Raw genomic sequence first — 27467 nt, forward strand, 5'->3', positions numbered from 1 at the left:
TGCTCCCTGCTGCCCCCGGGACAATGGTACAACCCAATGCCGGCCAATGCGGCCGCGGCGTTTCCCCGCTGCCCGCCTCTGATTGGCTCCTTCGCTACGGACCGCGGCTCCTCCTCCCCGCCGCACGGAGGGAGCCAATGGGGGTTTCGCGTCGCGGGGGGCGATGGGAAGATGGCGGCCGGCAGCAGCGGTGGCCCTGGTGCTCCGTGCCGGCACCACGCGCAGCTGGGAGCCTGCGAGTCGCGCGCCAAGTACCGCGAGGGGTGGCGGCCGCGTGCCGTGAAGGTGCTGGGGGGGAGGGGCGGTGTCGGGCGGAGCCGCTTCGGGTGAGGGGCTGAGGGGCGGCCGGGCCTGCGCTGGAGTCCCCGGGAGGGAGAGAGAGAGAGAGGCCCTGGGCCTCGCCTGCTGTGCGGCAGGAGCTTCTCGTTACTGCAGCAGAGCTGCGAGATTGGCGTATCTCTGTGTGCGCTCAGTGTACAACGAGCTGTAGCGGCACCTTAAAGGGCTGGCGTGAGAAGGGAAGCGCTTAGTTTGGAAAAGACCTTTAAGATTATGAAGTCCAACCCGCATCTGTTTCCAGCCTCTTGTCAGGGACTTGTAGAGAGCGATACCACCTGATCCCTGAACCACCTTTTTTCCAACCTGAGCCCCTCGCAGCTCGCTGAGCTGCTCCTCACATCAGACCTGTGATCCAGACCCTTCACCAGCTCTGCTGCCTTTATCTGGACATGCTCCGGCACCTCAGTGTCTTGGAGAGTGGTCCTGAGCTGAACCCAGGATTTGAGGTGTGGTGTCACCAGTGCCGAAACAATGGTTACTCCGTGCCCATGCACGTAAGGCGCATGTCTTTCACTATCACCACCTTCCCATAAAATTTCAAACCCTCCATACTTCATGAAGTCTCAAAGCCTTCATTAAGTTCTTTTATTCTTCCAAGTGTACACGGTGGGGCAGAGGACAGAGAGCCTTGTGCATCCATAGCACTCTGGCCAGCACAGGCATCTACCCATCATTGGGCACTGGAGGATACTTGCAGGAGAAACAGTATGGATGTCCCAAGTGTGGAAAAAACCTTATTTGAATATTTTCTTCTCAGACAAGAAAGAAACCTTCCAAAAAAATACCAACAAAAAATCACATAGTGAAAGAATCAGGTTCCTTCAATCCCTTGTTCCCAAAAGAATGTAGGTGGGAATGTGCTGCTGCCACAAGAAAACTTACTTGAGCTGCCTGTGGAGACTTTTTTATAGCAGAAGTTTGAGAGTTGATTTCCCAAGCAGTTTCTGTTTGTCCGGAATATGTTTTCTTAAGAGAAATATGTGTAACTTAGGCAGGCTACATGTTTGTGTTTTGGGTTGTTTGTTTTTTGTTTTTTTTTTTTTTAAACATACTCAGAATAAATTTCCTTTGATCTCAGGGATGAGCTGCTTGGCTGCCTACTGTACATAGTGAGCCATCAAAAAGCTTTGCGTAGAGTCTATTATGTGACAGTCACTACACAAAGCAGAAGAGAATGGTTGGTTCAGTTTTTAATCTGCTGGGAGAAGACCTGGTTTCTCTCAGCATCCAGATTTTATCTGTGTGTCTTAAAAACGTATGCGGTTGGATCACCGTGGCAAGGAGACAACTCTGCACACAGAGGATATACCCCAGGGAATTGTGGTAATTGTTTTTTAACTCCCTGTGTAGAAAAAAGCAGTTTTCCTCACCTACATGACTTCTTTGCCGATGAAGAAGACCAATTTTTCAGGGATTTTTTCTCATATGAACTGGTTACTGGTACATCTTGCATGGAAGTTGGCCAGAGACATAAGAGATTTTACTCAGCAACTGGCAGTAGTACTCTGACCTTGTGCAGAAAAGTCATCTCATCTGTGTTTTACTATGCATGAGAGGCACGAGTTCAGCTCTTGCTCAGTGATGAAGAGGCCCCAAATAACCATGGATTTTACTGTCCTGCAAAGCAGAGTACATAGGGGTTTTCAGCATCCTGAGAGGATTTGGAGAAAACCATAAAACATGGAGAAAATGCGTGCCTTTTGCAATAAAGCAAGAATGGGAATGGTTTTGAATAGTCTTTGTTTTTGTTTTTTTTCAGGTTTACACTATCAACTTGGAATCTCGCTATATACTGATACAAGGAGTTCCTGCATTAGGTGTTATGAAGGAATTAGTTGAACAATTTGCATTATATGGTGCCATTGAGGAATATCATGCTCTAGATGAATATCCAGCAGAACAGTTTACTGAAGTGTACCTTATAAAATTCAAAAAACTGCAATGTGCAAGGTATTGGACAGGGCAATATCTGCCTTTTGCTGTCCTAATCTTTTACACCTTCTGTATATAACAATAGGTTAAGTTTCTAGAGAGTTGGAGTAAAATCCTCAGTTTTGTTGACAGACTTTTATTCCCTTCAGGGTGGCCAAGAAAAAAATGGATGAACGAAGTTTCTTTGGTAGTTTGCTGCACGTATGCTATGCTCCAGAATTTGAAACAGTCCAAGAAACTAGAGAGAAGTTGCAGGATAGAAGAAAGTATATAGCAAAAGCAACAAATCAAAGAGGTTTGTGGTTAAATTTCCTATAGAATCCTGACTAAATTTCCTGTAAAATGTTAATGTTCTTCAGGACTGGGTGGGGTTTTGGCTAAGTGCCTGTTAAAGAAAACACTTTTTACCTACCTCTTTCAAAGATGCTATAGGGTGTTGATAGTTGCCAGATGCCAGGCACCCACCAAAGCTGGCCATTCATTGCCCTCCACAAACTGGACAGAGGAGAGAAACGATTCATGGACCAGGAGAGAGGTTGCTCATCAAATACCATCAAGACAAAACAGGCTCTACTTGGAGACATAAAGTGAATTTATTACTAACAAAATAGAGCAGGATAATGAGAAATAAAATAAGCCCTTATAAATACCTTCCCCCCACCCCTCCCTCCTTCCAGCTCTACCCCCTACCCCAGCAGTGCAAGGGGACAGGGAATGGGGGTTGTGGTCAGTTCATTACCTGTGGCTTCTCCTCCTGCTCAAGGAGAGGAGTCGTTCCCCTGCTGCACCGTGGGGTGGCACGGGAGACAGCTCTCTGTGAACCTCTCCAAGGTGAGCTCATGAGCAGCAGCTCCCTGGGACCTGCTGCAGTGTGAGTCCATCCCATGGGGAACAGTCCTCCCCACACTGCTGCAGTGTGGGTCACTCCTCCACGGGGCGCAGTCCTCCAAGGACAGGCTGCTCCAGACTGGGAGCAGGGCCCCTCTCTCCGCGGGTCTCCCACAGGATCACAGCCTCCTCCCAGGCTCCTCCACGGGCTGTGGTGGATCCCTGCATCCCCATGGCCCTCCGTGGGCTGCAGAGGCACAGCTGCTGCACCCTGGCCTGCACCACGGCCTGAGGAAAATCTCGGCCCCAGTGCCTGGAGCACCTCCTGCCCCTCCTGGGCTGGCCTTGGTGTCTGCAGGGCTGCTCCTCTCACGTTCTCTGCTCTTCTCTGGCTGTAGTTACAACTGGGCAACCACTTCTTGTTTATTTTCCTCCTTAAATCTGTTACCACAGAGGCATTACCATAATTTCTAATCAGCCTGGCCTTGCCCAGCAGCACATCCATCTTTGGAGCCACCAGGAACTGGCTTTGCCAGACATGGTGAAAGATTCTGGCAGCTTCTCAAAAAAGGCAACACTGTAGCCCCACCACTACAAAAAAACAGGCCATGCAAACCCAATACAGATGCATTTTAAGTATGTTTACAGGAAGACATCTCTCACTATGTAGAGAACTATATCCTTTTCAAAGTCTTTTTTTGGCTTTGATTAAGACTAAAATAATTAAATTATTAAGCTTTAATGATTAAGTCTTCTTTCACTTTTTGTTTTCTTTCAAAATGTTACCAGAAATTTAAAGCACTGGCTGGAAATTTGGGATTTCACCCTTGTTCCAGCCTCCTCAGGCATGCCAAAGGGACAGTTTTGGAAGGAATATGACTATACCAGAACCTTCAAAAAAATTTCTCCAGCCCATATCTTTGCGCTGGGGGAATGTTAAGAATGGACTGTGTTTACAAAGGCTCCTGTACCACAGAGTTCCCAGTCAGTGCAGAAGACTGGGCAAGCTGGGGAATAAGCAAATTGCTCAGCACAAGCTTCTCCTTTCTTCTGCTCACATACTTGGGTATCATTATCCATGGTCTGAGGACTTCTAAAGGGAGTAAACCCACTGATTTTTAACATCAAAACATCTAGATTTTTTCAATGTTACAAACCAGCAAAGGCACTAAACTGGAAAACTGGTTTGAAAGTTGAATTTGTTATATTTGAAGCTTCAAAATAATCACAGAAGGGTAACTGGGAATCAAATATTACTGGTATTGTTTCTGCATTTATATCAAAAGTTTTGTTCTTGGGTGTTTAATAATTACATGAAATAGTGAAGGTGCTTCTTTTTTGTTGTTTTAAAGATTGCTTTATTTTAAAGAAAGTAGAAGGCCCTAAGAAGACAGCCTCAAATAACTCTGAGCATGACTGTCCATGGAGTACATCAGGATCAAGTACAGCCAGTAACTGGGATCCATCCTGCTTTACAAGTTCTCCTGGGGTATCCCACAACACAGCATATCCATCTGGGAATCAGAATCAGAGCCTGTTAACATCTCCACACTATGATAACAATTGTGCTGAAATTTCTGGGTACTTTGGTCAAAACACATCTTTAACTCCAAGTTACACTCCACCAGCTTCCTTAATGCAGCACAGAATGGTTCCAGCTTGCAGTGGAATTGACAGGTTTATGCCTCGTACAACTCACCTACAAGAACGTAAGAGGAAGAGAGAAGAAAGTAACAAGTTTTCCCTCATTGGAACAAGTGAGGACAATACTGAAGTTGTTATTGGTCCACAACTACCAGAAATACCTAAAGTGGATATGGATGATGAGTCTTTGAATACTTCAGCTACATTAATTCGAAATAAACTGAAAGAGGTATGGGTTCTTAAAGTTCTGATAGTTCAAACATAGGTGCTTGTTATACATAAAAATAGTGACTATCTGATAGCTTTATGCAGCATTTACTCATTATCAGTTTATCTGCCACTTAAAGCTAGTGCTCTTACTATTTAACTTTTCCACTATCTAGAATATTGCAGGCAATTCTACTCCAGACTCTTACACTACACTTGGGAAAGTGTAAATGTCAGTGCATGTTCTTATGTGATTTTTCGTAAACCACTTTTTTTTCCCACATGCGAAGGCATGCTAATTTTGCAGGTAGTCCTGCTCACTCTAGTGTGCTACTTGTATCTGGTTTCTAAAAAGGAAAATAATGGAAGTCAGAGTTCAATGTAATTTTGCTCCAACATTTCTTATGCCATTAAAAGCTGTACAGAATCATTAATTCCATGCTGAGAAGCACGTGTTAAGCTATGTATCCTTTTATGGAGAATATTAATCAATTAGCGGGTCAGACATTCCTGATAGAACATTTCATTTACATTAAGATATGAAAAAGCTCCCTTGACTGACTAGATTGATTTGAAAGTGTGTATCTATAAATAAGCACCCTTTATATGAAATACTTTTCTAAAATACATGTCAAAATGCATGTTTCTGCTTTCCCTTCGTTTCCTGAAATACCTGAGTTTATAAAGTGCATTAAACCTTGCTTTAAAACACCTGTTAGGAAGAAGGGAGATGACATACGTAATACTATATCACTGACTATCTGAAATCAGTTTGTGTAGTTAAACACAAAAATGGTAGTGCTGAATCTTCTAAGTTTCACCTCTCTTGTGTTTAATGCTGCCTTTGGTGTTACTTTCTTCCTTTAGTCAGCAGGAAAATTCAATACAAGTGTGATGATAGTAATAAATGGCTCCCAATACTCAAATCTTGGAGATGTGGCCTTACTCTAAAACGAGCATAAAAAATGTAATGGTTACAGGTTACTAAATATTTTTCCCCTCCATTTTAGGTAGCAGATTCTGTTTCAACATCTGTGGAAAAGCCAGAGAGCAGCTCAGCCAAACCAGTTCTAAAGCAGAGAAGAAGAATATAGATACTGCTGGCAGCATCTTCCAACAGTCCTTTTGTAAAGAATATAGTTTAAAATATGTATTTTTTTAATGTAAAAAATAAAACTTTCTTTATACTGTATTTCCCAGTGATTCCCTGTTTAAAATGGTGTCATTTTGTTACTTGGAATGAAGAAACCAATATACTGTATTATTGCTGCAGTCCAATATACTGTATTATTGTTGTCCTGTGTACCTCATATTGTAACATTTTATAATATGAACAGAATATATGAATACAACAGAAGAATTCTATTTAGATAGTTACAGAAGTAAATTCATTTATTCTACAGCTTTAACAGCAAAGGAATACTGAAGCTTAGGAGCAACTTGAAATATGACTGTTTTTACTATATGATGAAGAATGGCGAAGACCAAGATCCCTTTTAACAGTATTCAGCAGTAGAGTTACAACTTGGAGTTACTATTTAGGAGTTTCCCGGAAAATTTTCTGTTCAAATGACATACTGCTCTGTTAAAAAAAAACAAAACAAAAACCAAAAACAGCAAGTTAATTTTTAGTTAACTAAAGGATTTCTATTTAGTCAGAAAAGGTACTGATCTGAAAGGTACTGAACTGAAATGTGTATGCAGTGAAGACTCTTGCTTTTTAGCTTAGAAAAGGTAAATCCATAGCATTAATGGTGTCATCATTTGCAGACCAGCCACAATTCAAAGCTGTAGCTGAAGGAGAAATTAAAAATTTTACTGCTCAGCAGTAGGGGTGTGTCACCAAGGAATGATCTGGCATGGAGAGCAAGAAGGCCCAACTGCAGAATGTAATAAACTGGATGAAAACAGGAATGCTAGAGACTGGGATGACAATGAAATTTCTCTTAGTGATGAGATTAATATCTGCAGCATTGTGTTGCAACAACCCTGGAGTGGGAATGCTTAGGGGCCACCTTTGGATAACAGAACTGGCACTGAGAGGATGAACGCAACATTGGCCTAAGATATCCTGACATTCACAGGATTGGTGCAAGCGTCTGTAAGGAATTGGCTTGCGCAGGTTTTTTTTGAACCCAAGGTTAATGTACCTTTATGTCTGGCAAACATGGTCCAAAGGCTTCTAAGAGAAGGTTTTCATCTCTGACTGCTTTTTCAAAGTCCGTAAAAGAAAGCTTGCCATCATGATCATAGTCCTGCAAAAGGAAGGGAACGCTTCAGCAAAAGATTATTACTTGTAGTTTTGTTTAACAGATGTTTAAAAAATATGGATTCTATTTTTAGTTAGATTTGCAAATTGGGGGTCATCAGTTTATGCTCAGAAAAGATTAGAGTGACTTGCCTCTACCTAAGGCAAAAAGGGTGGGACTGAAAAATTGAAAAGATGGTCTTAAATAAAAGGAGCTGGGATGCAAGCCCTGGTTTGAAGTGAAAATTTTTGACCACCACCAGGGAAGGGGAGAGTATATATCTTGATTTGATTAAACTATTGACAGTCCCCGGCTGCTCTGATATTCTAGATTAAGCACTGTAAGATAAGCTTCACAGTAATAACCTTGAGTTTAGTATTCTAATAGAATACAAACAAATAAATTGGATAAATTGATACATACAAATAAATTGATCAGTTGATAAAACACAAATGTACTTAAAAATGAAGTTACTGCAGATGCCTGTACTGATGGAATAAATGCAGCTTACACTTTTGAGTCTTCCACTTCTGACTGGGCTTTTGCTTTGACTGGGCATGCACAGATGTATATGCACATACACACATGCTAGTTTACACATAAAGTTTATAGTACTTTCACATATTAAATTAATGATTTCATATGAGAATTCTGGGCTGGGACTTAGTAGACCTGGATTATATTTCTGGCTTTCCTCAGGAGACTTGCAGAACCCCACTGTAAATAAGATACCTTATTTTGTTACCTCATAGAAAGGTTTTAAGTATCGTTTAGTGAATGTTTGAAAGACCCTCAAGTATCACAATGAGTAAGTACTTGCCATTTTCTTCAGTGCTATCTCTACCAAGTCCTTAACTCCCTCATCAGGCTCTTCATCTGCTGGTTGTATGAGAAGGCTGTGTTTCAGCATCTGAAACATTTCCTCTTTCGAAATGTATCCATCACCATTCAGGTCATAAATGGCAAAACAGTCTTTTGAAATACAAATAAATTTCAAGTTGATTACAAACTACAAACACATACCAATCAAGCTGTTACCTACAGACAGAAAATGTGAACTTACATTATCAACTGAGCCAAATTTATCATGTATATGCTGAAACACTCTGGCAAACACTTGTGACAGACAGCACTGCATCACTATGCACGAGTATCTTCTGTGGTGCTTACAGCAGGAATGTGTATTTTACTCTTTGTGGTTGTACTGACACACTAAATTACAGCCTGGGCACACATCCTAATGCTGTGACACCCCTGACCACTTTCCAGATGAATTTATATAATGCAGTAGGGATTGCTAATGCTGCAGCCTAGGAACTATGGAAACAACATGCTGTCATTCTCCAATTATTATTGTTTTTTTTCACCCCACATGCCCTATTTTTTTCCCCTGCTGCTTAAAATTCTGGAGTTCTAGCTATTTTTTCTCCTCCATCTTTCTCTATCATTTCTGTGGAGGCTCTCATTACCATCTTACAGTTTTTCCATCTGTGCTTCCAACCTGAAGAATTGCTGGAGCTAATGCAACTGCTACTGTGTCCCCACTGTGCCAGTAAATGAATGTTGGCACTGGTCTTGCTTGGCTTGAGACTGGTAATTAGCCAAAAACACACTAGAAATTCATCTGCTTCTTTCTAATTTTGTGTGTGAACGCAAAAACATGTATTTTGTTGAAAATGTATGCTGTAGAATGATCTTCAGTTTAAATGCAAGATTTTGTAAGCAACAAAAAAAGGTGGTGGCTGTGGTAACAGCAGTTTACACAGAAAAAAATGTCTCAGTGTTTTTCAGAACTCAGTTTTATTGCATTAAATGATACAGAAAAAAAAATTCAATTACCAAATACTTTATAAGAGTAACTACTAAATTATAACAAAAGCAATGTGTTATTTGCTATGAATTCAATCATTACCACTAAATATTAGCATACAGATCAATCTTACATTTCATCTTCTCTTCCAGTGTCCCCCGAAGTAACACTGCTAAGCCTTCCACCCATTCCTCCACAGTGATGCAGCCAGTGTTGTCTTTATCAAAAGTGCTGAACACTAGGAAGTGTATTAGACACATTTCATATTTATATGATAGGGAAACACAAAAAAGCAATGTTTTCTTAAATTCAGTGAAATTATAAATTATCTTTCTTCTTAAGATGTTTCTCTGCTTTCACCAAGGTAAGATTACTGTTCTTGACTCTAAGATATAACAATGAAAGAGATTCTGCCCCTCCGTTTACTGATCTTCTGCTCCAGAATCCTGCCTGGTAAGATTTTGCCCGGTCTGTTGCCTTCCTGACTTAAACAACTACAGGAAGCATGTTTCCATGCAGATGTAAAGCAAATAAACCGATATCCCTTAAAATAAGGGATAATTCTGCATACAGATTAAGATTTAAATGACTAGGTTTTGTCTTGGAAAATCTTGGACAAAGTAATCCTAGAAACAATATACATTAAATCTAAAAAGAAAAATAACCTATTTTCTGTCATGTAACAAAATGTTTTTCTTTTCCTTTCCCTAAGCAACCTTCAGTCTCACAGCTTTACTATTTATAGGGCCTAATATAGTAATTCAAAATTAATATAGTAATTCAAAACCAAGGAGTTAAAAGCATCCACTAGCATCTATAATAATTTGTATTTTAGAATTTTAATTAGTAAGCTGGCTGAAAGAACATCTCTCCATGCAGAGCCAAGCATTTTTGACTTAGAAGACAATAGGTTTGCTTTTGCAAACTGAAATCAGCTCCTTTGCATGTAAGCATTAAAATAATTTTTAAGAATGTATAAGGTAATGTGAGGTATCTTCCAAGACACACTTGACTTGCTGCATAAAATGGCTACAAGTTTTTATTTTATGGCATGTAAGTAGCTCTCCTGCTAGAGACATGGAGAAAGTTGAACCAAGGTGTGGCTCTTGGCAGCCCAAAACTGAAAGAAGGGCAGACTCATGCCTGCTCTGCATACTCCTCTAGACACCTCTACATCAGAGATTATCCTTCAACTTTCACAGTGACTCCAAACATGTCCCTTTTTACCAATCTGTGAAATCACTGTATCTTCAAGGGGTTACTTGGTTCATTACTCTCACCTCCTTGTACTAGCTGCACAGGCCCTTCAATTGCTATTCACAGAGCCCCTATTCCCAGAGTTACCCGCTGTTACCAGAATGCCTTCCTGGGACTTCCAGGCCTGAGCTAGAGCTGTCGCCCACCAGCGACTGCAGCTCCCACTGGAACCATCGGAGAAAAGAGGAAGGTGATGCTGCCCTCCTCCATGATACTACAGAGGCTGCGACACAAACAGTCACAGGGCAGCACAACAGCCTCTGGCTGCTCTGCCTCGAACTAGAGCATGAGCTCTCCAGAACTAAGGGGAAACTGAAATGCATCAAGAAAGAAAAGATGCCATTTTCTCAGCAGCTCCTTTGCTGTCCTGGGACGAGAGGGCGCTGTTTGGTATGGACATGGGAAAAATGCGTATTTTATGACTGGCTTTTCGCAAATATTAAAAAAAATATTATATGTGTTGTGTTAGAAAGTTATTGCTGTATTAATTCTCTTAAGTAGTGTGTTAAATATAGTTTTAGGTTATAAAAAATGTTAAAATAGAAACTATGCTATGTAGGATACTTTTTTTTTAAAGAAAGGACTTGCAGCGAGATAGCAGCCACAGGACACCTAAATCTTTCAGAGAAAGAGAATTTATTGCCCTCTTATCAAAAGAAACGAACTTCTTCCAGCCTCGAAGGCGCTGGTAGAAGGAAGAAGTTGACGATGACCAGACAGAATCCTGTGTTTGAATGGAATTTATGCATCATGTATGAAGTGTATGAATACGCAACAGGCTATTGTTTTTAAGGGTTAATCCTTTGTTAACGGGGGTCCTTTTTCAGGCTTGTCCTGCCCAGAAAAAAGGTACCCGTACGTCCGTAACTCTTTGTTTCTGTTGTCTCATATTGTCCTAATTCAAATTGTCCAAATTATTATTACTCTAATTGCATTACTATTTTTATAACCATTTTATTACTATTAAACTTTTAAAATTTTAAAAACAAGTGATTAGTGTTTTTCACAGACACACTCGTCGGGTCGGCAGCGTCATCCCACCCCCTTCCAGGGCGCTCAGAGCTGCGTGCGCGCCTCACCTCGGTCCAGCACCACGTCATCCGTCATGCCAAAGGCGTTGTACAGGGTGTCTCGGAACACCGTGCGGTCGAAGCCGGCTCCAGCAAACTGGCTGCTGGCCTTGGCCACCAGCGTGTCGAAGAGCTTGACCAGACATTCCACTTCGCTTTTGGTAACTGCCCGGTCCAAACACAAGCAAACACAGGTTGTAAGTTAAGCGTGGTAAAACACAAGGCAGGCACAGGAACACGCCAGGACCGTGACACCAATACCACCCCCCGGCCCCAACCGCTGTTCCTAAGGGGGTGCCGGTAAAGCGCCTCCCATAGGAGGCGAACAGGGCCACGCAGGATGAGCACGGGAACAACGGGGGGCGGCCGGCGGCAGCGGCGCGGCTCCTGCAGCCCGGGGGACACTCACAGTGCTTGGCGGATCGGGTCAGCGAGTCCACCAGGAGCTTTCTCCCCTTCCTGCTCATGGCGGCCGGCAGCCGCTCCCGCCGCCGCTGCCTTGGCAACGCGGGGGGGGCAGCCGCGGCCTGTCGGTGCCGCTGGGCCGCACGGGCGGGTCGGACATAAACACACACACGGGCAGAACAGAGATCGAGTGTTAACATGCATTCAAAAAAACTGCAGTCGTAGAAAATAAGAGAACTGCATTTCAAATTTCTAAAAATATTTGTGGGGGAAAACAGAGCTAAAAGTTACAACATACAATAGTGCTTGTTCATCTGCTGTCAGAGCGCGAAATTATATTAAACCACACTTATTACGACATTGCTCGTTTTTACTTTGTCCCTCTGCTGAAAATCGGGACATGGGTGTGGGTGCCACCCCAAACCCCCATCACCGTCTCACGACTTCGGCGTGGGCACATGGAGAAAGCTGAAAGGCTGAGACCAGCCTCCACCTTTCCTTCAGGAAAAAGGACATGCAAAAGCAGACTCAAGGTATTTGTTAATGTATTGCAAACTGAAGCAGTTCCCTTTCGGTACTAAAGCAGCTTTGTTAGGAGCTGACAAAGCCCATAGGCCCCTTGAGTGGCTACACCCCTTCCCAAGCATGACAGCAGCACTCAGGCCTACAGCTGAGCAAAACAGATAGTTACAGTCACACAATTAAAATGACATACCAGCTTGGGTCATTGGAAGACTGGGTCTCATTTCCATTTTTATTTCTTTCTGTGGCAGGTGGTTGTGTAAAAGTCAAAAAAGGTATCACACAGGACAGAGCATTTATGCTATGGTTCATTACAGGTTCTTTTACCAAAACTGCAACACCACAACTTAAAACAACCCCAACAAAACTAAACACAAACCCCAAATCAAACCCTTCTGTTCACTGCATATCACCTTTATTTTAACCTCACTGACAAGTGTCTAGAATTGGTAACATCAAGCCCAAGAGTATAAAATAGTTGATGAAAATATTACTATTGTTTAGATGCACATTGCTGCAACTCCATGGTTGTATTCTCCCAAGAACTTGAAGACAATTTCTCTGTACAATGGCAATATGAAATCACCTTTCTCCCACAGATTTTAGTTATGGTTTGCAGTAATAATCAATGTCCTGAAATTCTTGGCAACACAACATTTGAAACATCCGTATGCAATAGAGGTAAGTTCTAAGTTAGCACCTGTGCAATGGAAAAAAGGAGTAGATCAAAAATACAATCTATATTTGACTACTATATTTGGGATGGATGGGCATCTGCTAAAGGCTAACAGAAGGCCCAGTAATCAGTATTTCAATGGAAGATGTAGTGAGAATTTAATGTAAACTAAAATCAAATGGTTGCTCATGTTTTCTTGTGGGCACATTTAATTTAAAAAAAGCTTTTTTTTCCGTTATCTAAAGCAACTAAACTAAAGTAAAACAGCTTTATGAGTTAGGTCAACATTCTGTAGCCCTCAAGTACAAAAATATAAATACAAACTGTTTAAACAGTATCTTTAATGAGATTCTGGCAGTAGTTTTTTTATCTAACAAGACACGTCACATAACAGATCTGCCACTGAACTTGCTCAGAGTAAAATCAGCTTCAATATGAAGCTGTTAAGGTATCAAAACCTTGCTTTTTACATGCTAAATAACTTCAGCAAGTGTGCACTTAAACACAGCAATGAACTTAACTATAACTAAATACATACATGAAAATCTGCTTGTGAAATGTAATTTGTAGAACTGGTTACAACAAATGATTACCTGCATTTTGTTAATTTAAAAATGGTACAAATCATGCAAAACAATTCTAAAGATAATGCAAAGAAAGCTACCAGTGTTTGCAAGAAGTTTTCAATTAAACCAAAATTACATTAAATGAAATACGCATATTTACTAGCAAAGGTCTATCGCTATTTTGAAAAAGCAGAGGTAAAATCTTCATGTTTTGACTGTCAGTTATACTGCAAAATGTCATTGCTCTTGCTTAATGCAGAAGCACATGCTTGGAAGCCCAAAACTGCTCATTCAGAAATGTCTGCTGGCAATAGCTCTAGCTTCCCAGGAATGCAGAGATGCATGGATTAAAAGTAGCAAAGATTTGCAAGAATCAAAGGCAAAGGCACCCTATTCAGGTAGCCAAAATGGTAGCATTCCCTTTCTCATAAGCATGGAGACAGTAATGGGGCAGATGATACACATTTCTACAAAGGCAGCCTTTTAAGTGTTATCAATAATTTTCCATTAGCAGACACCAGCTTGTAGTTTATGCATAATATTAACCTGCAGGATGAACTTGGGATTTAGTTTGTCCTGATTTACAAATAAAGACTTTTACTAATGCTTTAAAAGACTATTTTTACTATCTAAAAAGTTTAACTCTTATTTTCCAATACTTTACACCTCAGGTGGCCTACCATATCATATTGTCTCAAACATGTAACACTGCTTACTGGAATCTTATCAAAGTTGTACCTCATGTATTAAGCAGCAGGCAATAACAATGGTCTTTCCCAGCACAGCTGCATCTGGCTGGCTACTGAAAGATTAGGAATATTTCTAAAACACAGGAAAACTCATGCAGTTTGGTAAAGTTTGCTGTCATTTCACAGTTTAAGTTTCCTTTAGTCATTGCACTTCTGTTGATAGTCTCCGGTTGTTTTAAAATATTATTCAGAATCTGAATTTGAACCAGCAGTCTTCTTTTTCTTCTTTTTACCGTGTTTCTTGTGCTTCTTTCTCTTTTTTGTTTTATCCTAAAAAAAACCCAGAAAAACACAAACCAAAGTTATTGTATAATACAATTGCCATCTATTACATTCTGCTAATGCAAAATGAGAACCCAGAAAAGATATCTCTTTTGAAAGACATTTCAAAAGAGATTTCTACACAAGCCTATTCAGAAATCACAAAAAGAAATACTTTACCAGGCAATTTGCACTATTATGAGCAGTCTTCAATTTAAATTTATCTCCACCACGGTATGGCTATTTTACACCTCTGATCACTGTCACTATTACATTTTCTAATCTTTTAAATTATTTTCAGAGCATTACAGATTACTGAGAAAGTAATAAGGAAGTGTTGACCAGTAGTGACAGATTTGGGAATTACTAGGATCTTTACAGATTTTAAAGTAAGTGCTTAAATTCACTGTGTAAAATTAAATAGCTCAACTGCACTTGACTAGACTATCACTTGTACCTTGTTTAAAATAAAACAATTATGATTTCAGATGTAAATATAAATACACTCAAATTAACCCTACTGGATTCAGTCCTAAAGGCAGTACGCTGATCACTGTAACACAGAAGCTCATAGATGCAATCTTGTCTTCTTGAAAGCAGAATTTCAACTGAAATTCTCAAACAAGTGTGGCATTGCATAAATGAAACAATCATATTAAAGCTTTGTTTTATACATATTCCTTACACATACAAATCTTTTATGAAAAAGACCATAAGCAATCACTAGAAATGTTATGGCAAACGGTTCATATGAGTCTAAAGAAACAAGCAAGTTCTATGGAAAAATGTATACTGAGTATCACTGATACTCCTATGCCTGTATTTTTAGGTGACTAATGTAGACTTTTCCTTTGCCCTACCTCATGTGGACAGCTGAGATGCCTGATAAGGAACACTGCTGCTGACAGGGGAGACAGATCCAAAGACATCTCAAGTGGGCATTTAGGATCCCAAACCCACTATACTCCTAACTGAGGAAACTCAGGACCATGTGGTAAATCTGGATTCCATATAAATCACTGTTGAACCTTCCTCTCACTTTCAGCAACAGATACAAAGAAAAAAAAAAATGAGAAAAGTAGCAGGTTGCTGGCAGCTTTTTATCTGGTTGGGAGAAGAGTTATAATGGCATAGATGTTGCAGCAATTTTGTCCTAAGGCCCTTTCCATGGTGGCAGAGAAGGCTTAGCAAGGAATTACACACAATACTAATGAAGGAACAGCCCTGATGTCTGTCTGTGTGGCAAACTGCTCCCCTATACTTGATACCACACAGGTATTATCGGTTCTAGGATGCTGATACAGAATAAATTATGTTCTACAGTGTTAAAGTTGTATAAATCTCAAATCATATATAGGTAAAAGAGTGACAAATTCTTCTTAAATTCAACAATAAGAAAAGTGACTTCAGCAAGTAAAAAGAGAAACTTTTAATTTAGATGTAACAGTAGACTATTGCTATGAAACATCTGTATTTGTGAAAAATGTGAAACTGGAAATTAACCAAGTACAGAGAATTTATATCCTAAAACTACAGTATGAGTAAGAGGGATACTTGCAGTTTTCTCTTTTTCCTCATTGCTTTTCTTCTTTTTTGCTTGCACCTAAAGAAAATTAAACCAAATGTAGTATCCATAAAAAGTTGATTCTCAAGAAAATTAATTCAAAATTACTTGTAGGTGATAGAAGCGAGGCTAAAGGATCCTTAAAAGTTTATTTTAAAAGGAAAAGTACAAACAACTTTGAGTGCACTGCACTCTTCAATTCACTTGTACAGTGCAGAACACTTTCAACAATGTATTAAATCTAAGCTAGTTCATTGATTTGCTCATGAATCACTTAGCTACAAGTATTGTAACATCTGAAACCGTGGATTCACACTGACCTCCTCTGTCTGATCCGATTCAGATGCAGATTCTGATGATAAAGGTCCATCACCACGATCTGCTTTCTTCCTTTTCCTGTGGTGATTTTTACCTTCCTACACAAAATAATACATTTGTGAGTAAAGTCAGACCTTTCACATTTTATAAAACTTCTGGTTAAAATTTAAGATTGAAATATCACTTCTAAGTTGTGAAATATTTTAAAATATAATTGACATTAAACGAATTCCATCATCATCATCAAAGTACACTACCAAACTGTTAAAATCAACTTTTAGTGAAAATAGTAATTTTCTGTATATTCCTTTTTCTTGTTACTAAGATACAGCAACTGTCTAAAAGAAAGAGGAATAATGACAGTCTCTTATTTTAAATAATAACACATGGAGCATTGGAAAATAACACATTTCAACACTTTTAAGTAACTAGTAACTGAAGATGTCTCAATATATACATACAAACACTTTAGTTTCAGACTTTTGCTTTGTTCATGAAAGAAAAATCTCCCTCTGTATTTGTGTTGAACCAGAACAAGCTGTCCCTGCCAGCTGTACTTTCAACACATCATATTTCACTCCAATGCATTTAAAAGATAGGTTTTTCAAAATCCTGATGCTGTGTGAGATTGTTCTGATGAGCTACTTTTCTGCTCCCTGCACTGCCTTTGCTCTGGACAAGGCAATGTGTTCCTAAGACTGAAGGTACTTTCTCTCACTCAGTTTCTATGATCAGAAACTTCTGAAAAGAATTCATGACCACGTACAGGATGCAGCCCATCTGACACATGGGGGATCTGCAGGTAGGGGAAGAAAGACCTCTAGTCCACAAGTGCCCTTTCCTTTCAGAGGATGTGTGAAAGTAGGGCCACAATAAGGGACCATGGTAGATATCTGGTCTTCAAAGAGAAGCCATTAATAAGGATGAGATGGGAAATGGACACTGTAAAATAGAAGCAGGAGCAAGGGGGGAAAAATCAGTACATTTGCCTTAGGCAATGGAGAATTTGTACATCAACGTCAATACTATTGACCAGAGCAGGAGAGGCCAACATGGTAAGAAAGAAAGGTAACTGGAGAGAAAGACTAGGGTGGACTCTGAAAGCATTTTTAGTTTATCCACAGTGTAGGAATAACTAGAAGTGAAAGATTGTTTAAAGACAATGGATGAGCGTACAAAATGGTGTGGTGGTAGGCAGGAGAGAAGATTTTCATGCTTAGAGAAATGACAGAATAAAGTAATTTTTCTTAAGTTAATATATTTTTCTCCCCAATTCTTCAAAGCTGTCATAAGTATACTATCTATAATTATGACTACATTTAGATAAAGAGATCCTCAGCTTATGTTTCTTAATTTACAGTAGCAAGTCAATAACCTACCAGGTGTGCTACTGAAAATATCATCACACACATTTTTAGCTCAATGTGACAGCTAAAGGTAAGCCCCAAAACACTAAGGATGCAGCTGATCTGCTATAGCAGATTAGATACAGTTCTAATTTACCATTGTAACAAGATCCAGTGGTTTTCACTACAATAATTACTAAACCAGAAGCTGAATTCAACTAAACCTCTACTTCAAACAGGGTGCACTGAATAACTTCTGTGTGGGTTTGGACAGAAAATTTCCACAGATGTAAAGTGAGGCATTCAATATTGGGAAAAAAAAATCTATTATGTATGCAATATGCAGTTCTGATCTAAGGATTTGAAGAATAAAAATACCTTCTCTTTTTCACAGTCTTCCTTTGACCTCTTCTTTTTTGTGCTATCCTAAATGAAAAAAAACAAACCACAACAAAATCATTTCATGAAAAAGGAAGAAATCTCCGAACAGTCTGACCAACAGTCTTTTTATTACCTTGCATATTCAGAAGACATTTTAAGCATTAATGAAGTATAAAAACTAACTATTTGAGCAGCAAAAAAGCTGCATATGTCTGGATTCAGAAAAATGACTGAAAATTGCTGGAATAAAGCACATTCATTTTCTAAAGATCCAATTACTTCCACTAGGCATGTGGCCACTAGAGGCAGATTCCACACAGCATGTGGAAGATACAAGCACAGCTTAGGCCCTGTGAGAATGCACGGCTTTAAATGTGGAAGATGAAAATCCACATTAATAAGTTAAAGTCAGAAATCTTTATGGTTTTATAACACGAACCAAGAAAACCTTCCAAGAGCAACACATCTGCATATTTACCTTGCTGTCTGACTCAGATTCTGAAGTTGTGCTTGCTGAAGATTTCCGTGAGGAGCGATACTTCTTCTTCCTTCTTTTCTTCCCTTGCTTTTTATCCTATCCATAAATATTGTAAAAAAAAAGGAAAAACACAAACTTGAATTTATTCTCACTAGAATTAAAGGTTTACATTAAATGTAAAGAAAAGGAAACATCAAATTCCTACATGTTACAATGTTCTCCTGAGGAATAAAGTACACTACAATTGATTCTTTTAGTGGAGGACCTTCATAACTCTTCTGCATTGAAAAAATGTAAACTGGTGAAAAATCCAGATTCTCTAGATTCTGTTTATTATTGAGACATTTGCTGCAGAATCTGATTATCTGTAACAAAGATTTCTGCTAGAAAGTAAAAATGGGTTTTTTGCATATTTATGATTAGATAGGGGATTCTATTAGAAAAGCAATTCTGTGTAAAAATGGATCCAGTTTACAAGCCAGGATGCCAAAATCTGTAGTGTTCATACAGAAGCTATTAACTAGATACATATGTCTAAAATTCATGACTTTATTATATATACCAAGTTCATAAAAACTAAATGGTTTTATCCAAACCAGCCCCTCAAAATATTCTAAAACATATTATCAAAATCTGTGTTAAATAAACCTCATGAACAAAACATGATAGATTCCAGTAGGTTAGCTCTTACCTCATCTTCTGAATCAGATGAACTGCTGGAAGAATCAGAGCTTGATGAAGAAGAGGAAGATGAAGACAACTTGACCAAATACAACAAAAAGTGAAGCTTGTGAGATGCAGCATTTTGTCTGGCAAATACTCAAAAGCCTACTCAAACACTCCCTTTAAAATGTCTTCATTTTCAAAGCATAACCAATACGATTTTACTTCTGAGAATCTGGTCTTACGTACATTTTTCTTAAATAAACTTCTAAACCACTTCTAACATTTTTCTTTTAATAATATCTATTTAATGCTCTTTTCCTCCCTTTAATTCTCCTTGTACCAAACAGATGCAAACCCTTTTTAATAAAAGTTAATTTATCATCTAAAATCAAAATTACAGCTATACTTTCTCTTTCCATGAGAACTTAAATGACAAAAAGGAACAACCCCAAAGCAGAAAAGCTCAGAAAACTGAAAATTTTGCTCACCCTATTAGATTTCTTCTTTTCCTTTTTCTTTTTCTTAAAATAGAACAAAACAAATGTTACTTTAGCATCATTTTCTTTTGGCATGCATTTAGGTTTACGAACTTTGATGCTGGCTTTTAAAATGTATTCACAAAATTCTGTGTTGGCATCATTGATGATAAATCCAGTTCCAAACACAGAATGTATACAACTGAAAACAACTCACCTCTTTTTTTTTGGAGGAGCTCTCATTTCCACCCAGTAATTTCTCCCTATGTTTTTCCAGTTCTTTCCTCCAATTCTGAAAACAAAACCAAACAGAAACAGTAATGGGAGGGTCATTCCTGAGCAGTATTTTTTAAGCTCTCCTCCACCTGACATTATAATTTTAACAAAACCCATTTTTTAACAAAAAGAAAATAATATATAATGTAAACTAGAGCTGTAATACACTAGTTTTTACAGAAGATTATTATTTAGCAAAATACAGTGTTAATGTTAACACAATGTTCAAGTTATTTGGCTTTAAGAGATCGCCATTTATCTTGAAGGTCATCAATTATGGCATTTTTGCTTTTGTATCACAGTCTTCTTGTTAGAGTGCTTTAAAAAACCAGGGTACCCTACCAGAAAAACTGTGATTTTGTCTTAGCTCTAAAAATCACTTGAAACAAAACTTCATGACAATTTCTCCTGGCCCTTCTTCAATGTATGGGTGTCTCTAGTGTGTATTCTGGGCCTTGTTGTTGTCAGCAATAATTTTATCAAATTACTATACACATCTTCATAGAAACACTCTTATTTTGTTAGGCCAGGCACACCAAATAAATGAATAAAAATCTTCTCTCATTCCTCCTTTTCAATTCCCCACCTGGTCTCTAGGTTTACCTAAAATGTCCCCTTAAAGAGTTCTGAAATATTCAACCTGCCCCCATGAAATTCAAAGGCTGCTAGGTTCAATCTCAGTGTCAGACACATCATGTGCTCCCTTCTTTATTATTCTGATCCTCACAATGCAGCTGTATTGGTACTGTACTGGCAAAACAACGATGATCCACATGTTGTGCTGAGGGCACAGAAATATCAGGAGTCAAGTAACCTGTGCAATGCAGGATGATACACAGATCCCCACATCAGCATACTGTGAATTAGCTGAACAGAGCTGCTGAGGCACATGGCAAATGAGCCAGGAAGCAGTGTTGTGAGTAATGTGCTTCCATGGACCAAGGCAGCATCTTTGAGTTCTGTACTTTGATATACCAGGTACCCAGAGCTCTCTGAGGGGTCTCTCACAACAGCCTGTGCTTCATTATTTTATAGACTGTGCCAGTGTTACGGTTTAAAGAGAAATGTCTGACAACTGTCGGACAACTCCCCCAAACAGGGGAGACAGCCGCTCATTCAGAGACTTGTGATCTTTTCAGAGATTTGCTCTTAGGAACTTCAGGAATAACTCACAGCCACTTCATGATTCTGTGCATCCCATCCTACCCTGCTACCATACTGAAAGTCTGGTAGCTTCTTTGAACATGCATGCCAATTTCACTTATTTCACATCAAGCAAAGATAAAATCAGGAAATGATTATAGAATACTAAACCAAACTCACCAAGCTAAAACTCAAGAGTACAAAATAACATCCTCTCAGAACAGCACCCCATGGCCCTCCACATCCTGGTACAACTTCTCAGGCAAAAAGGTACAGCAAGAGTACTACGGGTACTGTACCCTTCCAATAACAGAGGAGGAGTATAATCTACTACAACCAGAAACTTACACACAATGATGAAGATTACTGAAGCTTATCTCAAGATACCAGGACCCAAGAAGGAACAGAAACAAAATAAATTAATTGTATACTAATTTCTCCCTTGTATACAACAGGAGTTACATGTGAAACTTTCTAATACTGTGCTGATCTTCAGTAGGTAAATAACACAAACATTAGAACAGCTGCATTTATATCAGGAAATCAGCACATGCTGTAATCAGCTTAGGATGAGAGAAAAACAAGTGCTTCATAGTCCCATCTGACTGAAAGCCATTCTTTGTGCCTTCTCCCATTATTATATTACATATATTCCTTGCCAAACACATCTGTTTCCAGTAATGCGCTTTTTTTCACTGTACTTGGATTCTGTGACCTTAAACAAGTGAATATTACCACAACAGACTTTGGTTTATCATACCTGAAAATGTATTGTTTAATTTATTGATATAAGCACACACATTTGTATAAATATATTTACATTTGGGACAAGATCAGGTTTTATTCACCAGCAATCTAAAAAATGTTTTATATAGTTTTTTTCTCTGAACTGAAAGTAGCTCTTCACTGGTTAAGTTGTAAACTCAACTTCCAACATAAATGAAACAAAATAGTTACTCATTAAAAGCTCAAGTGAAGTGAAATATTATGGCTACTGGATATTGTAAATGATAACAGAAGTAGCAACCTCATTCATCTTTTCTTCAAACTCAGCCAAAGCCCTGGATCCTTTCTTTTTCTTTTCTAGTTGCTCTTTCACTTCTTCCCTGTATGAAAAAGATGATAGATCACAATTTTACAATTAAAAATACCTTTTACAATTCTAACTTTTCTGTAGTTTTTTTGAAGTTTAGCCTTGGTTGAACTTCCAAGAGAAGAATGAAAGCATCTTACATGTTACACATATGGTAACCTAACCCTAATAACTTAAGTACGGTTGTTAAATCCTTCCAAAAGATCTAAAGCTAACTTTGCAATTAGGCAAATTGTTCTCTAATGTCTCATGAGGGCAGGCAAAGGGATTGAACATAAAGTAAGTTGTTGATAATATCTCAAAGTGATGGTTTTGTTGGGTAGGGTAAACTGGATTCTGAGAATATACCATCAAAATGGTTCTTTTAGAGATTAATTTGTTTACAATTATATCTACAAGGTTTAGGTATTACAACTTGAGCAAGAGGTAAAATGACATTTTTCTCTTCTGAGAGACTGTTGCAAAAAAACATAGACAAATGAGAAATATACATTCCAAAATGATATTCTATGGCTTTTGAAAGAGGAGATTGAATAAATGTTTAGAAAATAATAGCTTGGCCAGCACAAGAAATCTTTCAAAATCTATTACTGGATATTCTAGGAAAGAGGTAGGCACCAGTGACATTTCAGTAAGAGGGAACAAATCTTTTACTGAAGAGGTCAAAAAGGTAGACAGGCACTGCCACTTACCATGTTGGTCTTGGCCTGTTCAAGTAGTCTTGTATTGTTGGTCCTGAATTTGGGGCAGGACCTCGTGCCCTGGCCATAGCTATCGGATTCATATAAGCCTTGAATACGAAATAACAAAAAGAAATACCAAATTCATCAGTTACACTATGATACCAAAATATCTCGTTCTTCACATGAACTTTTTATCACCCCTGAAAAATAATTCTGACTTGTTTCTAAGAATATAAAAGATTTAGCTAAACTAAGTTTATTCAGTCTGGCAGAAAGACTCAGGTAAGTGCTTTCAGTTGGAGTCATACTGTGGCAGAAAGAACTGATCCACAAAAAGACCATGTTCCTTCCAACAATTCCCTTCCTTAAGCAATGATTTTGTAAACAAGAATAGTATCATGTTTTCTGAAATATTCTTCATAGGGATATAGAAAATGTAATTAAATTTCAGCTCTCCCTCTCTGGGACAACTGATTCAATGCCTTTAAAGTTCTCTTCAAAATTGCTGACACGAGTCACTAAATTCTGCATGAAATTTCTTGCATCAAAACAAGCAAACAGTGGTACTTTGCTACAATTATATATGTATCAAAATTCTGTGACTTAGGCCTGTTTAAAGGAGGAAAAAACTAACAAAACCCAAACATACATAATCCCAATGTTATGAGGTATTCCATCTTTCAAACCTATGCTTCCTCTTTGTGTTGCAAAATATTAAAATAAAATTTAGCATTCATAATCCACCTCACCAGTTAATGGAAAAACTCTTCCATATTTTATTTATGTCAGCTATATTTTTTCATGTGAAAAGGAGGTACATATACCCCCCTTATCTCATTTATTTTTATCACTGTGTCATCCCAACACTTTACTTCTGCAGAACATAACACACACTGTTCTTACTGTTCAATTTGGAGACAAGGAAAAAGATCAAATAGCCAAAAAAAACCTGCTTTGGTTGCCCAATCTGAGACAATTTTTTAAAGAGTACATTTTGTAGAGCCAAAGCAAAGATTTGGCCATCTGTGTAGCTCTCACATGTCCAACACTGCTTTTTATCAGGCACTCAGAAACCACCATGCACTGTAAGTGAGCATTTGTGAAAACTGTCAGAAGCAGCAGCTGCTGCCTCTCCTCGTGTTGCTCCCACTGCAGAAGCAGTGACCACAGCAATGCTGAGTTTCTGGACTGGACTGCATGCAGGCTGGTGGCCTTCAGCTCTTGGAGATACATTTGGTCCTGGAAGAGGCACTCCAGGCTCTTCCTGGGATGAGGCATCTGGCTGGAAGGAAGCACTGCCCACACAAGTTTAGCTCAGATCCACCAGCTGGACCATTCTGAAGCAATCCAAGGACTACAAATTTCAAGCAGAGCATTTTGAGACTCAAGTTGACTTTGCAATTCTAAGGGGACATTTACTGCCATTTCTCGGGGCTTTGCTTTGTTGCTTTAATTCACATAAAAAGGCTAACTAACATGGCAAATAAACAAGAAGGTGTGCCAATTGAAACAAGTAGCAGATGGAAGTATGCACTCAAGTAGTTACAACACTTAGAAAGGCATTCACATGACAAATCTAAAAATGAATAATTGAGTTCAGCTTTGAGTGGAAAAGGAGCTCCTTTAGGAATGCAGGACAGCACTATCTGAACACTGTTTTCACTAAAGAAAATTAAAGTTTCAATGCATTAAATCCACTGGAAATTTGGTGTACTCCAGTGAGCACATTGACTTTTGGTTACCATTCAAAAATTTGTATCTGAGAGCTCTTCTTATGCAATTTCTAAAAAAAAAAAAAAATTAGGTCTCTTGCTGCTCTTAAATAAAAATAAGCTACTTTCCTACTTGAGCTAACAAGTCATGAATACTTCACCACTTCCCAACAAAACTCTTTACCTGCAGAAGAGGCTACAGCTGTCAAGTGCTGATTTTCTACTTGTTTAAACTGCCCCTGGAGAACTGGCTAGGAAGCATTTTCCTTTCATTGGCTTTCTTTAACTTTACCACAGCAAGTACTTAATGACTGTGTACTGCTCTATATTCCAGGATTAGGAAATTTATGTCTTAAGACATGTTCTTATAATTTCAATCAGGTTTGTTTATGAAGAATTACTTCACCAATAAACATTTCTGAGAAGTATTTACACTACTTTGCCAATCGGCATGTCACTAGTCAGAAGGAGCATGCAAATGCACCCTCAATAAAGAAGGTGATTGTCTACACATTCATTTTCTTCTTTTGGTAGTTTCCTCAAGCAGGTATTAACCAAGGTATTTGCTGCATAGCTTCTTTGCTCATGAGAAGTGTAAGTCACCTTCTGTCAGGCAGGGTTCTCTGAGCAAGTACCTCAGTACTATTGCTGCCTTGCAAGTATCCTGTAGATGTGCAAAAAGCATGTTCATTTTCCATCTCCAGAAAGTCAAAAATGATGGTTTATTTAAGAAGGGACATGGCAGAGAATAACAGTCGAAATCTCTATGACCATACATGAGGAGCAAAGGGTCCTATATTATAACTTGTTAGTAGTATGTATTATGCCATGATGGCATAATAAACCTTATATAGGAATATAAAGATTTGCAGGCATTGGTATATCCCAGCTGTCCCATTAAAAGAAAATTAAGAGTAAATAAATACACACCTGAAAACTTTACAAGACATTTCAACTACAGATCCACTCGTAAAACCAAATACAGCTTTTAGTAGACTCCATTTTTTGACAGGTTAACAAAGCAATTAAAGAGACTTTGCCATGCATCTATACAATATCTGAGTCCTTCATGTCTATTACTATACTATTCCACCAAGGTTTGCAAAGATGTGAATGGATCTGAGTACAAACTCATAGCATGCACAAGAAAGAAACAGAGAACGGGAAAAAAATTAAAGTATTATGATTTGTGTTTAGTCTTAAAATTCAGCAGCAAACTTACAATGTGTAAGTGGTTACGAATAGGTGAAAGGCTAACTGGTACAAAAACATTTAAAGAAAAATAGGAGGAAGGATGAATGTTTCAGTTACGTATGAACTCAGGCTCTGCAGTCAGGTGTGTAGAAACGCATTTTTTGCCTGCTGAGCGCTGGCTCCCGAGGCACCAGAGTGCTGCGTAAAGCTCAATTTCAGATCTCTCAGGTACAGCTTAACGCCAAGTTTAAGGAAATGCGGCTTAGCTAGGATCAGAGCTACTTCAGCGACTGCTGCAACTCCCATTGGGAACATTTTATTTTTGTACGGACCAGGCCAGCATCTTAATCACCTTCCCTCGACAGATCACAAAGCAGGCGCCAGTCACGATGCTGCAGGATTTGACAAGGCAATCAGAGGTTCTGCCAGGGAGCCTCGAGCACGTGCCGAGGGAGAGACAACCCATCCACTCGGGGCTCCGGCAGATCCCGGGGCGCCCCGGGCCGGGCGGGGCGAGGCGCAGGGCATGGCCCGCCTTTGTCGCCCGCCTGCGGGGCCCCAAGCGCGGCCGGACCCCAGTCCCGGCGCCGCGTACCCAGCCGGCCCTCAGCAGCCTCCGGCCCGCCGCGGGCTGCCCCACCGGCACCGGGCTGCTCTTGTCCCCCGCGGCGGCCCCTTCGGCCCCTCCCGACGGTCGGAGCGCGGCGGCGGCCGGACGGGCCCGCCCGGGCCGAGGCAGCGCCCGGCTCCCCACGGCCTCCGCGCCCGGGCCCGCCCGGAGGTATCGCGGCTGCGGCGGAGCCCAGCCGGGCAGCCGCGTTACTCACCACACGGTTATCCCGCTTCCCCATGGCGCCGCCGTGACCCCGCGCCGCCGCCCGCCGCCGTCTTGGCCCTGCCCAGGGCCCTTCCCCGCGCCCGGGAAGCCGCGGCCCCTCTCGGCCCCTCTCGGCCCCTCTCGGCCGCGGAGCTGCGGGAGCGGCGATGGCGGCGGCCACACAGCGCCGCCTGCCGGGGCCGCGCGCCTCCGCGCCGGGCCGGCCCCTCGCTGCCAGCGCCCGCCCCGCTCCGCCCAGAGCTGCCCCGGCGGGGCCGCAGCGCGGGGACCGGGCGGGAGGAAGGGGAAGGCAGCGGAGTTTTACTGCAGGGCTTCGGCTGGCCCGGTGGCTGCGGAGGGGAGACACGGAATCACAATATGGGACAGGTTGGAAGGGCCACAGTGGGTCGTCTGGCCCAACCTCCCTCATTTAGCAGGGTCGTCTTAGAGCACATAACAGAGGATTGTGTACAGACGGTTCTTGAATATCTCCAGTGAGGGACACGCCACACCCTCTCTGGACAATCTGTTCCAGTGCTCGGTCACCTGCACAGGAAAGAAGTTCTTTCTCATATTCAGGAGGAACTTCCTGTGCATCACTTTCTGTCCGTTGGCTCTTGTCCTATTGCTTGGAGCCACTGAGAAGAGCCTGGATTCATCCTCTTGGTACCTCCGTTTCACATATTTATACACATTAATAAGGTCCCCTCTCACTATCTTCTTGAGGCTGAATAGGTCCAGCTCCCTCAGCCTTTTCTCCTAAGAGAGATGCACTAGTCCCTTCACCATCTTCGTAGCCCTTCGC

General features: G+C 40.2%; 3 protein-coding genes across 6 annotated transcripts; 1 reads left to right on the plus strand and 2 right to left on the minus strand.

Moving 5' to 3' along the window:
• The first annotated feature begins 153 nt into the window (after positions 1 to 153).
• RBM48 (RNA binding motif protein 48) lies at positions 154 to 6142 on the plus strand. 4 transcript variants are annotated; one of them, XM_059843234.1, is made up of 6 exons: positions 163 to 285; positions 581 to 833; positions 2099 to 2289; positions 2421 to 2566; positions 4452 to 4972; positions 5961 to 6142. In XM_059843234.1, the coding sequence occupies exons 2-6, from the start codon at positions 729 to 731 to the stop codon at positions 6042 to 6044; spliced, it is 1047 nt and encodes a 348-aa protein (XP_059699217.1). In that variant the 5' UTR covers positions 163 to 285; positions 581 to 728; the 3' UTR covers positions 6045 to 6142. The 4 variants fall into 4 exon arrangements, with proteins under 4 accessions (XP_059699207.1, XP_059699235.1, XP_059699217.1 ...); XM_059843244.1 differs by having other exon boundaries at positions 234 to 251; XM_059843224.1 differs by lacking the exon at positions 581 to 833 and having other exon boundaries at positions 154 to 285.
• Positions 6143 to 6310: 168 nt separating this feature from the next.
• On the minus strand, positions 6311 to 12314 carry CLXN (calaxin). Its single transcript, XM_059843265.1, has 6 exons — positions 11746 to 12314; positions 11346 to 11501; positions 9143 to 9247; positions 8020 to 8171; positions 7101 to 7205; positions 6311 to 6532 (listed from the first exon to the last, which is right to left on the minus strand). The coding sequence occupies exons 1-6, from the start codon at positions 11939 to 11941 to the stop codon at positions 6485 to 6487; spliced, it is 762 nt and encodes a 253-aa protein (XP_059699248.1). The 5' UTR covers positions 11942 to 12314; the 3' UTR covers positions 6311 to 6484.
• Positions 12315 to 12460: 146 nt separating this feature from the next.
• Positions 12461 to 27092, minus strand: FAM133B (family with sequence similarity 133 member B). The gene is made up of 11 exons (XM_059837129.1): positions 26673 to 27092; positions 22949 to 23046; positions 22191 to 22269; positions 19962 to 20036; positions 19757 to 19789; positions 19294 to 19362; positions 18603 to 18698; positions 18122 to 18169; positions 16400 to 16495; positions 16074 to 16118; positions 12461 to 14524 (listed from the first exon to the last, which is right to left on the minus strand). The coding sequence occupies exons 1-11, from the start codon at positions 27090 to 27092 to the stop codon at positions 14438 to 14440; spliced, it is 1146 nt and encodes a 381-aa protein (XP_059693112.1). The 3' UTR covers positions 12461 to 14437.
• Between the last annotated feature and the right edge of the window lie 375 nt (positions 27093 to 27467).

This window comes from Haemorhous mexicanus, chromosome 1 (genome assembly GCF_027477595.1).
Source record: "Haemorhous mexicanus isolate bHaeMex1 chromosome 1, bHaeMex1.pri, whole genome shotgun sequence".
Taxonomy (NCBI): Eukaryota; Metazoa; Chordata; class Aves; order Passeriformes; family Fringillidae; genus Haemorhous; species Haemorhous mexicanus.

Excerpts from the sequence above, each read along its gene's own strand:
- CLXN (XM_059843265.1), bottom strand. The coding sequence starts at position 11,941 with ATGTTAACACTCGATCTCTGTTCTGCCCGTGTGTGTGTTTATGTCCGA. Across the intron at positions 9,248-11,345 it reads TGACGTGGTGCTGGACCGAG|TGTTCAGCACTTTTGATAAA; the intron begins GTGAGGCGCGCA and ends TACACTTCCTAG. Across the intron at positions 6,533-7,100 it reads CATGTTTGCCAGACATAAAG|AGCAGTATGTCATTTGAACA; the intron begins GTACATTAACCT and ends TTTTTTTAACAG.
- FAM133B (XM_059837129.1), bottom strand. The coding sequence starts at position 27,092 with ATGAGGGAGGTTGGGCCAGACGACCCACTGTGGCCCTTCCAACCTGTC. Across the intron at positions 22,270-22,948 it reads AACAGGCCAAGACCAACATG|GGAAGAAGTGAAAGAGCAAC; the intron begins GTAAGTGGCAGT and ends TTTTTCATACAG. Across the intron at positions 18,170-18,602 it reads AATCTGAGTCAGACAGCAAG|GATAGCACAAAAAAGAAGAG; the intron begins GTAAATATGCAG and ends TTTTTCATTTAG.
- RBM48 (XM_059843224.1), top strand. The coding sequence starts at position 172 with ATGGCGGCCGGCAGCAGCGGTGGCCCTGGTGCTCCGTGCCGGCACCAC. Across the intron at positions 286-2,098 it reads GGCGGCCGCGTGCCGTGAAG|GTTTACACTATCAACTTGGA; the intron begins GTGCTGGGGGGG and ends GTTTTTTTTCAG. Across the intron at positions 2,290-2,420 it reads AAAAAACTGCAATGTGCAAG|GGTGGCCAAGAAAAAAATGG; the intron begins GTATTGGACAGG and ends TATTCCCTTCAG.